At 35.0% G+C, this 12,625-nt stretch overlaps 9 protein-coding genes across 9 annotated transcripts; 5 read left to right on the top strand and 4 right to left on the bottom strand.

The window, feature by feature from the left end:
- Positions 1–11: 11 nt before the first annotated feature.
- FDP41_009326 (uncharacterized protein) lies at positions 12–2,189 on the bottom strand (the record flags this gene model as incomplete). The annotated part of the gene is made up of 1 exon (XM_044713273.1): positions 12–2,189. The coding sequence occupies one exon, from the start codon at positions 2,187–2,189 to the stop codon at positions 12–14; it is 2,178 nt and encodes a 725-aa protein (XP_044557138.1).
- Positions 2,190–3,158: 969 nt separating this feature from the next.
- On the top strand, positions 3,159–3,810 carry FDP41_009325 (uncharacterized protein; the record flags this gene model as incomplete). Its single annotated transcript, XM_044713272.1, has 4 exons — positions 3,159–3,218; positions 3,280–3,510; positions 3,566–3,614; positions 3,671–3,810. The coding sequence occupies 4 exons, from the start codon at positions 3,159–3,161 to the stop codon at positions 3,808–3,810; spliced, it is 480 nt and encodes a 159-aa protein (XP_044557137.1).
- Positions 3,811–3,902: 92 nt separating this feature from the next.
- Positions 3,903–5,284, top strand: FDP41_009324 (uncharacterized protein; the record flags this gene model as incomplete). Its single annotated transcript, XM_044713271.1, has 4 exons — positions 3,903–4,172; positions 4,285–4,347; positions 4,437–4,598; positions 4,649–5,284. The coding sequence occupies 4 exons, from the start codon at positions 3,903–3,905 to the stop codon at positions 5,282–5,284; spliced, it is 1,131 nt and encodes a 376-aa protein (XP_044557136.1).
- A 192-nt stretch (positions 5,285–5,476) lies between these two features.
- On the bottom strand, positions 5,477–5,770 carry FDP41_009323 (uncharacterized protein; the record flags this gene model as incomplete). Its single annotated transcript, XM_044713270.1, has 1 exon — positions 5,477–5,770. The coding sequence occupies one exon, from the start codon at positions 5,768–5,770 to the stop codon at positions 5,477–5,479; it is 294 nt and encodes a 97-aa protein (XP_044557135.1).
- A 334-nt stretch (positions 5,771–6,104) lies between these two features.
- Positions 6,105–6,539, top strand: FDP41_009322 (uncharacterized protein; the record flags this gene model as incomplete). The annotated part of the gene is made up of 1 exon (XM_044713269.1): positions 6,105–6,539. One exon carries the CDS (start codon positions 6,105–6,107, stop codon positions 6,537–6,539), a length of 435 nt encoding a protein of 144 aa, XP_044557134.1.
- An 11-nt stretch (positions 6,540–6,550) lies between these two features.
- Positions 6,551–8,545, bottom strand: FDP41_009321 (uncharacterized protein; the record flags this gene model as incomplete). The annotated part of the gene is made up of 2 exons (XM_044713268.1): positions 6,551–7,575; positions 7,633–8,545. 2 exons carry the CDS (start codon positions 8,543–8,545, stop codon positions 6,551–6,553), a joined length of 1,938 nt encoding a protein of 645 aa, XP_044557133.1.
- Positions 8,546–8,944: 399 nt separating this feature from the next.
- Positions 8,945–9,874, top strand: FDP41_009320 (uncharacterized protein; the record flags this gene model as incomplete). Its single annotated transcript, XM_044713267.1, has 1 exon — positions 8,945–9,874. The coding sequence occupies one exon, from the start codon at positions 8,945–8,947 to the stop codon at positions 9,872–9,874; it is 930 nt and encodes a 309-aa protein (XP_044557132.1).
- Positions 9,875–9,889: 15 nt separating this feature from the next.
- On the bottom strand, positions 9,890–11,143 carry FDP41_009319 (uncharacterized protein; the record flags this gene model as incomplete). Its single annotated transcript, XM_044713265.1, has 1 exon — positions 9,890–11,143. One exon carries the CDS (start codon positions 11,141–11,143, stop codon positions 9,890–9,892), a length of 1,254 nt encoding a protein of 417 aa, XP_044557131.1.
- Positions 11,144–11,570: 427 nt separating this feature from the next.
- On the top strand, positions 11,571–12,480 carry FDP41_009318 (uncharacterized protein; the record flags this gene model as incomplete). Its single annotated transcript, XM_044713264.1, has 2 exons — positions 11,571–11,972; positions 12,106–12,480. The coding sequence occupies 2 exons, from the start codon at positions 11,571–11,573 to the stop codon at positions 12,478–12,480; spliced, it is 777 nt and encodes a 258-aa protein (XP_044557130.1).
- Between the last annotated feature and the right edge of the window lie 145 nt (positions 12,481–12,625).

The following is a 12,625-nucleotide window of genomic DNA, read 5'->3' as shown; positions in this document are numbered from 1 at the left end:
ATTAAACACTTTTAGTCATTGAATGGATGTTTAAAAGGACAAGTTAATGTTGTTTCCATAGTGTAGGTAGGATCAAAAGTTTTTACCATTGGAAATGTGAGATATTTGGACCAAAACAATCGATCATAAGTTTTCAATAGTTCATAATCAAGAGGTCTGAACAATGTAAGAGCAGTATTGCTACTTTTTGAGAGACGATTCACATATTCATCCAATTCTGCATGAGATTTAAAAACAATTGTTTCTTTTTGTTCTGTCACCCATACAAATGGAGAAGAACCAAGTTTCTTGATGTGTGAAAGAAAGTGTTGAAACGATGGATTGTCAGCTAAGTTCACTCTCACTCCCAATTTTGAAAGAAATTCCATAAAGAAATCGTAATTGTTGGCAGGTTTGAATTTTCGATTGGGCGCTGCCTCCTGTAAATAGGAAGGAGGAGGATCTGCATGAGTTTTAGAATAATATCGACAAGTATTCCATTCTACAATAATATTTGAAAGTTCTGTACATAATTGTTGAACATTGGTTGCAACATCAAGTGTTCCCAAATCATACAAAACAGAATCCAATGGTGGTATCACCTTACTTGGAACAATTAAACCAATGTCTTCATGGAATGTGAGAAGCCATGGACCTACTTGAAGGCCAATGTTGTATTTTCTGTGCTCTTTGGTCACTTCCAAACGTTCCTTGACAGGTGACAGAATTTTCAAAAGAGATTGTTTGCATGAACAATCCAAAATAATCATTTTGATGTTCAATAAATCAATATTTCTCTGGTGACCCACAAAATCAATCTTATCTCTAATGTATGATGGTAATTCGTTGGGTAATTTAGTGTCAGAATAAGTTTCAGGATTTAAATAAATTCTTTTAAATAAAATGTCATCGAGTAGTTTGGCATGTTCTAAATTCTCATTTTCCATAAATTCTTGTTCATTAAAAAGATAGGTATTCACATTGGTCAATAATTCTCTTTTTTGCTTTCTTTCTTCAAAATATTGAGTTTTTAACTGTTTCAGTTCAGCATCCTCATCTTCATCAAATACTAATAGATCATCTTCGTCATTGGGAGACATTGGTTGTTGAAATTCCAAGTTTGCATTTTGCATTTTCTGAACATCTGACACCTCAATGAGAGAACTAAGTGCTGTAGAGGATTTTGTAATTTTCTTTAACGAGCTAAGTCTTTTCAAAAGTTTGTTTTTAGGTTTTTCTTCGTTTGATGTTGAGTAGAGAGAATCATCATCTCTTGGATTAAGGGTTGGTGTTTGATCGGATTTTAGTAAATTTCTCAATGAATTCTTTGATTCAAGAGTGGTAGAACTCTTTGAGGTGTTAAGTTTGTTGTTTTGAACCGAAGGAGTGCTAGGAGTGTTGTTGTTGTTGTTGTCACGTGAATTGAATTTCAATTTTGGTTTCAATCCTGTCAACGTTCTCTTTAGTTTACTCACTGCAGAGTCCTTCTGCTTACTTTCTTCAAGGGCAGAGTTGGATAGAGAGGCGTCATTTGTTTCAATATATTCAAGATCTGACTCTTGTGATGGCGAATTTGGAGTTTGTGGTGATGCGACAGTCACAAATGGATCACTGATATTCAAAATTGAAGGAGACATGACCTCATGAAAGCTGTAAAATGATTGATGATGAACATTTGGAGATTGAACGATATCTTCTCCACCAGAGGGTGACGTCTCAGAGCTACCACCAGTCGGAGAGTGAGGTATCTTTGATTCAAAACTATTATTCGGAGTGGTCCAAGTGTTCTCCAAAGTATTCTTAACCAATGTCATTATCTTTTTATCTTCCTCACTGTCCACATGACTTTTGGCAGATAAAGATTTCATGCATAAAAATTCATAAATTTCCAACATTCGAGAAGTTGTCTTCCAACTAGGATCCAAATAGGAAGCACTTAATTCACTTTCTATGGATAATGGCTCTACAATAAAATTAATCAAATTCATTGGTAATTTTCTATGATATTTTTCCAAATAATGTACAAGTTTAGCAGTGACAATCGACTTATTTTCCTGTTCTTTGACATCTGTCATTCCCGATGATGAAATGTTGTTAGTTGAATTTTGACTAGTATTCGTTTGGTTGGAAGGATTTAATAGAGAAGGATCCGGTACATGACCAAGACTCGATAATGAAAGAGTATGTTCTAGAGAAGATGAATTTCCCATTTTGTAATGTTGTTTATGGAAATATACAAGTTGATGAAGGAGTTTCGATTCCGAATTGGAAGAGAAAGTTTGTTGAGAAGGTGTTATGTTCAAAGAAAAGACTTGTGGTTGTTCGGTTCATTCATACCCAAGAGGGCATTCATGTGTGTTTGTTTCAGGTCTTGTTTTGGTCTTTTATGGTGTATTTTTTGTTTGATTTTTGACAGGTGTCGATGTCCAATGAGAACCCAAAGTAAGTATTAGGTCACACAAGTTTGTGGAGACTCGTCGACTCCACATTCTTTCATCTTTTGACACTTGAGAACCAACAAACTTTTCGATTAAGACCTTTTTATCGTCCATCTTAAAAGTCCGTTCTAAAAAAAACTTTAAAAATGCTCAACGACTTTGATTATTCCAATAAGAGTAAGTAAGGCTTTCCAAATGAATTGATAATTCTCAGAACATCGGAATGTGATGGAATTTATGGATTTGTGGTGGTGGTATTGATGGTGATGATGATGGTATTCATTAATTTGTGGTTTTAATAATCGGAATGAAAGTAATTATTATTGGTGATAGCGCAACGGGTAAGTGCAGCCTCATGAGGACTAACCTTAATCATTGATGCAAAAGGTATGATGATTAGGGAAATCATCTTTGATGAATGTATGTAGTTTTTCCAATCAATGGATTCATTGTTTCTTAATATATATTAACTTTGTTCATGAAAGAGGTTTTGTTATGAAAAATTCTCTCCTAATTTTGTATATACCATCGGTATGGAAATGGTAAGCAGCATTAAGAGGATGATGATGATATTAAAGCCTTTCAATCAATACAAAAAGGGACATAAAAATGTAGTAGTGAATGATAAGAAAGTGAAAGTAACTGTCTTTGATACGTATGTAGAGTATTATATCTCTGCCAACAAAATAATCTTGAACATTTCCAAAGTGCTGGACAGGAACGGTTTCGATCGTAAGTTGAATGTGTTCTTCAAGCAAAATACATATTAAGGCGAAATTCAACTACGATCGGAATAGAATTGTAAGTGCAATCTTTTCTATTCACAATGAATTGGATGATGCAAATATATTCTTAAGAATAGACTCAAAGTTATTACAGAGGTGCGGATGCAGCAATAATTGTCTATGATGTCACATGTTTGGAATCTTTTAATCATGTAAGAAGTTGGCTCAAAGATTTATATAATTATTCAGACGCCGATATTAAAAAGGTGCTTGTGGGGAACAAGGTAGATCAAAAAGATGCAAGAAGAGTGTCCTATGATGAAGGAAAGAAATTGGCAGATGATTATGGAATTTTGTTTTTTGAAACTGTAAGTTGAGAGACATCTGATAATTTTCTGACAACAATCATGATGCATTTAATAGAGCGCGTTCGATGGACAAAATGTTGAAGAGGCATTCATTGCAGCAGTCAGTAAGTACTAGTAAGTTTGTCAAATGCATCCAAGTTGATCCTTCATGTAATTTTAGAGGAAAAGAAGGAACCTCGAAAACCATCATTTACACCCTCACAAGTGGAAGAAATTCTTCTCACCGAGCACGGTCTTGGTGATGATAGCAGCGACGAAGGTGGAAAGAAGGCAAAATCTTCATCTTCATGCAAATGCTGATTTTTTCACTCTGGTTATGTTTTTGATTACAATCCTGTTTCACCTCCAATAAACCTTCTCTCCGCTCCATTCGAATGACACCTCTCAAAAAAATGTTCTCAAGTGTAACACAATCCCGAATTCTGAACACACTCAAAGGAGTCACAAATGAATTTGCATACTCTCCAGTGAATCATCTCGGACAACCAGTCACTTCTCCAACATCATCATTCATTTCCGATTTATTTGGAATTACTGTGCCAGGTCTCACTCGTGGCAATCAAATCGTCACAGCTGTGATTGGAGTGTTTTTAGGAGTTTGGGTGACATTTTTGACAGGAACTATTTTGATTCAATTATTATTTTATAAATTGTTTGCTGTGGTAGGTTCACATCAAGATTTTATTGAACGATCATGAAAATATTATTAAATAATAATGATTGTTCCATTCATTGGTGATGAAATGAAATGGTTATTGCATGAACTACTATCAGCTCTTTGGATTGATGATGATAATTCTCTCTTCAATATTCATCGTGAACATTGCTCATGTACCAGTAAGTAGTATTTCCATAATATTTAATATTATGGTTGAATCATTCATTGAATACAATTTTCACAATTTTTTCGATACTTTTTTTCGCAGTACGATGAAGCCACAGCTGTTAAAAAACTTGTTGCATTCATAATTTTTGGTTTATGTATATTTTGTGGATTGTTGTGTATTTTCTCTTATGGAACAGATTGGACTGAAAATGCAAAATCAATTGTGATTATTCGACAGGAAAATTTCTCAACAAAAACAAAGGTAACTATCTCTCTAACAATGACAAGTGACGTTTAACAAATTTTTAATAGTCTACCTTAGCCGTAGGAACTCAATGGAAAGTTTTGTGGACCTTCTTGATTGGTATTTCAATTTATTTCTTAATTATTTACACTTGTGCAGAGATTGTGACCAATGGAGTTTTTCAATGCAAATGTTTTAGCTATTTATGGTATAGAAGACCAGCCTGTAATTATGTCTATTTTATGGCGACTACCTTACTTTGCAGTGTCATCATTTCCAGTGCTCTCAGTTTGTTCATCAGTATGCAAAAAGACTCCAATGTCTCCATTGACAGTTTGATTTCTGACACAAATCCATCATACATTAGTTTAAGCAACATGTTGTATGGAATGTTCATGTTAAAACAATTGGCAATCGTCATACCATTTGGAATGATTTTCGGAATTGTCATTTCTCTCGTCTTTCAATATAATTATTTAAAAGATTGGGTGGACTATCAAAACTACAGAAGTGAAGCCACTAAAAACGGAGGAGGAACTTTGATCAAGACATCAAGTTTAGATTTGAGTGATGATGAACAAGATGCTGCTGCAGATGTGGAACAACCACCCACAAGACATCACGGAATTACAAGAGACATGACAAATGAACAACCAGAGTCAAATGTTCGATCAGAATACGATCCAAAAGATTTACTTGATTAATATGTGTCTCTCATAGAATAATACATTTTTAAACCATCTCTTATGTACAATTAATATTTACAAATTTTCCTTTTTTGATAATACCTATTTAAAGAGTACAATTCTTTATGGATTAAACATCATTATTATAAAAAAATACATATTTTTTTGAGGAAGATTAATTGTAATCTTATTGCAAAGTAATCATGATCACTAGTGTGGAAGAGTACTCTTAAAAACAGTTTCCTCATTTCGATAATCAAACTTTGGAACCTTATCAAAGGTAGTGTCGCTGAAATCCATCAAATCTGCAAGAACATTGGCTCCAGGACGAACCACATGACGTTCGTATTCAACAATTTGTGGCAAGGGTTCGTCTCCAAATTTGTTGTATTTTGGTCGCTTGGAGAGCATTCCTTCTACCAAAATTGCAAAGAATGCTGCCGCTCCAAATATACCTGCTTGTTTCAATCGATTTTGATGTGCGAATTTGTAATTGTAATTCATTCTGAGAAGAGTTGTAATGATGATTGTTCTTCAATTTTTTTTAAGGATTTCAATGATGAATCCAATAACAAATCTTGTTAAGGAAAGGGCATACTATGTATGTTAATTGTTCATAAATAGAAACATAACAAAACGAACAAATTCTCTAGGATGCTAGGTCAGAGTCTGAAACTGTTTTTCTTTCAAATTCATTTTCATTCTCGGGAAGAGAAGTTCGTTCCATCATGATGAGTGTCACCTGGCACAAAATAGCTTCCCATTTTTTTTTTTTTTATCACTGTCCATGCGTTTATAAAATAGCTTCCCATTCACACCATTTTCCTTTCTAAAAAAAATGAATGACAACAACACCAACACTCCAAGCGAAAGTCACCACCATCACAACAACCTTCACCAACAAGAGTCACCTTTCACTCTCGGAAATCTATTTCACATAGTATCGGACCATCTCGATCAGAGTCGGAATGAAAATATTGAACTCTTTCAACCCCTTTTTAAAACAAATGCCACTCTCATTGAAAGAATCATTTCAACAGGACAATTCACTCCCTCCGATGAATGGTATGATCAAGAAAGAGATGAGTTTGTGGTACTCTTACAAGGAGAGTCCACTCTTTTGATGGAATGTAAACGAGAGGATCATATCGAACTGAAAGAAGTGAAATTGAAAAAAGGTGATTATATCAATATTCCAAAACATGTAAGACATCGAGTGAAATCAACTTCTGTGGATCCACCTTGCATTTGGCTTGCAGTTCACTATTCTTAAACATGGTTCTTCTATTCCTTTTTCTGTTTTTTCCAACACCATACAAACAAGAATCTTATAATTCTGAATATAAAAACAGTCATTGAAATTGGAAATACAATTCCTGAGAGGAAAAATAGTGTTAAAATTAAGTAAATAGATCCACGGTCAAACATGTAGTCTTGAACATAAATTTCTCTTCTGCTGGCATATTTTGATTGTACTCCTCTCATGAATGCAACATTTCCATCTGGCTTCATTTCAATAATTCCATAATTTCTTCTAATAGAATGTTGAAGGGTAGAAATATCCTCTAAATTGGTTTTTCGTAATAATTGCCAATCTCCCAAAGATGGAGCTGAAAAAAAGAATCTGTCTATCAGATTGGCAAATATTATTTTGAGCTCTGCACCCACAGTGGACTGTATAGTCATTCCGCTTGTAATCATTTGCTCAAAGCAATGTTCTTGGGATTTACAGATGCGTGTCATTAAAAATTGATGGATATCTCCTGCCACAAACACAATTCGATAAGTTCCATAGGTGTTGTCTAAATAATCGAGAAATTTAGTCACATCCTGCTTGAAATCTTGATGAGTCGAATATCTTTCTCGCTCTGCAGTGTAGATAACTTTAGAAAACCCCTCTCCAAAGAAAAGAAGTGGAATGGACGTGAAAATAAGGGCTCTCTTGATTTTGATTGACCTATTCTCATTGTTCATGCACCGACTGAGAAATTGTTTCAGGTCATTGAGTTGTTTGGTTCCAAATAGTGGACTTTCTGGATCATTGTTAAAGGTCCTTTCAAATCGAAGATCCAACAAAGCAAGACATGCAAATCCAAGATCTCTAAAGTAGTAAACAGAACTATTGCTCACAAGTTCTTGTTTTTTAGAGCCAATTAATACATCTTTTAAAAGCTGATATTGATATTCGTAGAATGCTTCCTTTCCAGCTAAAACCATTCTTTTCATAGCTTCATCAGATTCCTTAGTGAGCATCCAAGAATCCAAATTGTTAATGATATCATGATCGTCCGGAATCATTAAATGAGAACCTAATCATGTAAAAAATGTCATGATGAATATTGAACTTGGAAATATTTCACACATACCATGTCTTAACATTCGTTGAACAGCATGAATTTTCCATGTATTTCGGTACACGTATCTAAATGCATTCAGCAAATCGTCAAAAGAAGCTTGTGGATTAATCTTTTTGAAATACTCATGATAGACCCAATCTGCATACACTTGATCTCCCATGTGAATTACAAAATCCCACAAACTATCCTGATGCTCAATGAAGAATTCATCGTAGGTGGTTGTATCGTGGTCTTCAAATAATCGATTACAACTCATTGCACTAATCCTAATATTTGAAGTAAGAGAAAATGGATCTGTGGACACTGTGCAAAATGTCGCATATTCTTCATTATCTTCAATGTTTCCATCTAGTCGCACAAATTCTACAGTGTAGCAAGTATTGGGCGTGAGAGAATCAAATTGCAAAACTTTAGGTCCTTCTCTGTCTCTAATTTCTACGACTTGTCCAATAATATCCTTTCCATTTACCACAGTTCTTGTTTCTGTCTTTCTCAAAACAATTTTCCATTGGCTTGTATGCTTTCTAGTCCATTCCAATCTCTCTTGCTCTGTCATCATTAAATAAATAAACTCAAAATCGTTCTTTGTGTTTTTGTACATTTTAACATTTTTTGAACCTAGGATGCTGTCAATTCTTTTCTTTACATCTAAATAAAGATTCAAGTCATCTAAATCAGGTGAAACATCTTTGACGGAATATAGCGGAGCCCATTCATATAGAATTCTTACTGTTGTATCAGTCACTTCTCCAACAATGATCATTAATTGTTCTTTTTCTATTGAAGATTTTGGATGTACGACTTTTGAAAACATGATACTATTTGCATAGAGTTGACCATTCACCACTCCAGCAAGTAAACTAAACATCATGATCAATAATGATAGGACGAGAAGAATTTGTTGTTTGATAGAAACCACCATATTCTTTTCTACTTTTATGAAATCCCGAAAGAAGCCTTCTTCTTCTTGATAGAACACTTTTTTTATCCATACACTTGAAAGGACATTTCTCAATAGGAGGTGAAGCCTTGTTTGACTCGTGTCATGAACATTATGAATCCTGAGTGTCGTCGGAGTAGTAGTTGTAGTCGACTGGGTATCGGATGAAGAAGGCTTTGAAGAGACATGGAATTGCGTCCTCCTCTCAACAACCAATGTCCTACTGATGTTGTTGTTGTTGTCATTGTGGTACATTTTTTATGGAAGGCACTCGGAACAGAGTTCATCCTTTCTGAGTGATTGTGAGCATGCTGGGTGTGCAGGTTGTTGAAGACATCTCGAGTTGTCATTCCTTTCTCATCGTACGATGATTACAAAAAAATGTGTCCCATGCATCAGTATGAGGATGATGAGGCTTCGGATATCACATCCTCGACCACAACCACAACCTATTCTCGAATGACCAAGTCTACGAGTTTGTTTGAGATATCGGGATCATCATTAACGACTCCTTCAAGCATTTATCATAATCATAAATATCCTTCGTATATGCAGAATTTGCCAGTTTGTAAATCATTGCAAAAGGCAGAGGAAGTAAAGAAATTAAAACATTTAGTATATCAGAGAGATAAAGCAACTGATCGAATTAAAGCAGATAGGAATGAATTATTGGATATAAAAACTTGTTTGAATGCCTTTATTTCACTAAATCAAAAGGTCGCAAATTTAACTGCATTTATTGAAAAGAATGAAATGAAAGCGTTATATCAAATAATTAAAACTGACAGAGATGATTTGAGAAAACAAGTAAAAGAGCTTGAATCTAAAAAGTCAGGCCTTGAGGACGAAATTGAAAAATTAAATGAACAATTAACACAACTAGATTTGGAAGTTCAAAAGTTTCATACATCAATTGAAGAGAATTTTAAAGCTAATTACTCTATCGACAATATTCATGATAGATTTTTACAAATTGATAAAGACGAAACAAATGAAGCATATAATATTCCATGTACACATCCTACCTTGTTGCGAGGAATGCTTCATATTTTCACACGTTTTTTAGCATTTGAATCTGTGGTAATCATGGACCAAAATTCTAGGACAGATGTCATTTCTATTGACAGGATTCAGCAAATGAGCAAATCTCATAGTTTACTCCACGATTGTGGAATTATTCTTCACATAAAAGCAAAAACCAAGCAAACCGCTTCCATTGAAAAGATTGAATTCTCAGAATTCAAAAGTCCAGAAGAAAGAGATAAGGCGTTTGATATGATTTTTGGGCTGGCATTCAATGCGAAAGAGTAAAAATTTGTAAATAATTTATTCTTGATTTGATGAGCTTGACTTAAATTCCATCTTTTGTTGGTGCAATTCTTTTCTTGCTTTTTCCAATTCTTCTCTCTCGATTTGCATTGCTTTTTCTAACTTTTCAAAGTACTTGATTTTCTTTTCTAGCTTTTTCAATTGTTGTTCAATCACAAATGCCACTAGTCTTTGGAGTTCTCTTTCTTCTCTAGTTGCAATCTCCTTAGCTCGTGCTGCGGCGGCACCAAGAGCAACACTTGAAGCAGATTGAACATCTAGTTTTGTCACGTCAAATGTCGCTGGTTTCTCAGGTTCAGAGCTGCTTGCTTGCTCCTTAATTTTTTGCATTGCTGCTTCAGCGGCAGCGGCTGCAACTGAAGGGCTTACTGTTGAAGAAAGGAAAGCCACTGTATGCATAATTGGATTGCTAGCATCTGCAAATGGAAGTGGTAAATCTTGATACATTGAATTGTCGAGGCCCTCTTGTTCTAACAAAAATTCATCTTCTATTGGTAATTGTAAAAATTGTAAAACACATTCTTCTTTTGTTCTAGTTTGAACATGTTTTGCAATACTGTCCCAATCATCTTTAAATTTTTCAATTCCCTCTAAAAGTCTTAGGATTTCATGATCAGTCCAGTTAGAGACTGGAGGTGTTACCTTAGGTTCCTTCTTCTTTTGCTCTTTCAAATTCTGGAAGGTGTAGAATTTTTCAGTCAAGGTTTGTCCGTCAGAAGTATAGTTATGTACTTGAGTGTCAGAATCGGAATTACTCAGTGGTTGATTGATTTTAACTGGCTTATTTCTTGGATCAACAGCATAATTGATTAATCCCCAATGCTCAAGGAATGAATAAAGCCTAATAAGAGTTGATGTGTCAGCATTGGTAATTCTTTTACAATCGGCCATTGACAAATATACATCCGGGTTTTTTCTGAAATGCGAAACCAAAGTATTTCTTAATGTTTTATAGTGGTTTGGATCTTTACCCTCTCCAAAGAACTCTGGAAGAGACTTTTTCTCAATGTCGTGTATATCGTCGGTATTAAACCACGAGCTGTGTACCGGGATGGATATGGTGTGTTTCGTTTTCTTGGTAGATTGATTAGTAGAGTCCTCTTCAATTCCAGCCTCTCCTAACCCTCTCTTTAAAGCGTTTGATGATGATGCAGTATTGGAAGCCCCATCCGATGATGAAGCAATATTCGCTGCGGTCGATGATGATTCACCAAAATCATCAGCCGAGAGGAAAGAATCGGAGTGGGACATTTTTTCTATTTGAATTTTTATTTGATGAACAAAGACAACTCTGATGACAAAAAGCTGGATTTTATACAGTTCTTGTTGGCATCATATGAGGACAGTTTTTTGCTTGAGACCAGACAGACAGGACAAGTGTATGCTCAATGCACCCAAATTCATTAAGAATTATCCTGTTAGGCTCAAAGAATAAAAGATCATTATCTTGTCCGTCGACACAACAATTTACCAACCGAAAATGGGTTTGTGTGTTCTTTTATTTTTTAAGGAAGATTGAAAGAATGAAGTGGGAAAGACTTTTCAAGTTGTTACGTACACAGTGTAGAAACATGTTCAAAGAACCTGATTCACTGTGTGTTTGCCCTCCTAACCTCTTGACAAACGTCCAACTGTTAGAAAGAAAGGCCAAAAAAATAATTTTCATAAAACAAAAAAAATGAAGTCCGTTCTCTCGGTTTCCCGCAAGCTTTCGAGCCGAATTTCATTCAACCATTCCTTCGTTGGTTCAAGCACTTTGGTTGCAACACGATGCTATTCGGATCAGCAATATGAAAAGCTTCCAACTCCACCAGGTATTCCGATCTCTGACGCACAAAAAATCAGAAATCGTTTCATTGAACACAGAGCAAAACATTTGGAAAATTATTTGGGTGTGGTTAATTTGGTTCCTGGTGTTGCTCACGTTCATGGACGTCATCTTCATAATTGTACTATTGGTCCAAATGTTCCAAAACAACTTTCATTAGCAGGAAAGGATTTATATGCCAGAGTAACTCCTATCGTTGATTTTATTAGAACAGCCGGATGGGATTCACTGAGTTCTCATGATATTGATTTTGTAAGTATTGATGGATAAGCGTATATCCATGAATTTGAGAGATATTCATCATCCACCCACAACATCGAATTATTAATTTTCCGTAATTCATGCTTTGTCATCATCATCTTCATCATCACATCAACACTAACAGATTGAAGAATGGGAAGCATGCGTTAAGCAATACAAGAGTGATGCCACACAATACACCGATACAGATAAGGCTATTCTTGGCCCAATCATGGAGAGAGCTACCTTGTTGTGGAACGTTGCTCTACATGCTGAAAACCTTTGTTCTATTCTTTCAAACTTGAACAACAAGTACAGAAATACCTACACTTATCCTGATGCTGATAAGGATTTGCTTCTCGATATTACTGCTGAATATGTGGAATTGCGAGACAAGTATTGGGAAGACCGTGAAGTCCGAGACAAGTTAGCCAATTCCATCTTCCAACGTTTGACATTGGTCAAACAAAAGATTGTTTTGCCAGAACTTACTCTCAAATTCCCAAAGCTCTTTGTCTAAGTGTTGATTGTTAATAATGAATGATGATGTATTTATTCTATACGATGGGAACAGAACGTAAACATGGAAATATTAAACACAAGCAATAACAATAATTTTAATGTTTGAAATCAACACCCTTTGTTTGAAATCAATTCCACAAATT

The sequence above is a fragment of the Naegleria fowleri genome, assembly GCF_008403515.1.
Source record: "Naegleria fowleri strain ATCC 30894 chromosome Unknown tig68, whole genome shotgun sequence".
Taxonomy (NCBI): Eukaryota; Heterolobosea; class Eutetramitea; order Acrasida; family Naegleriidae; genus Naegleria; species Naegleria fowleri.
The sequence above is the reverse complement of the archived record's forward strand: the minus strand, read 5'-3'. Positions and strand labels throughout refer to the sequence as shown.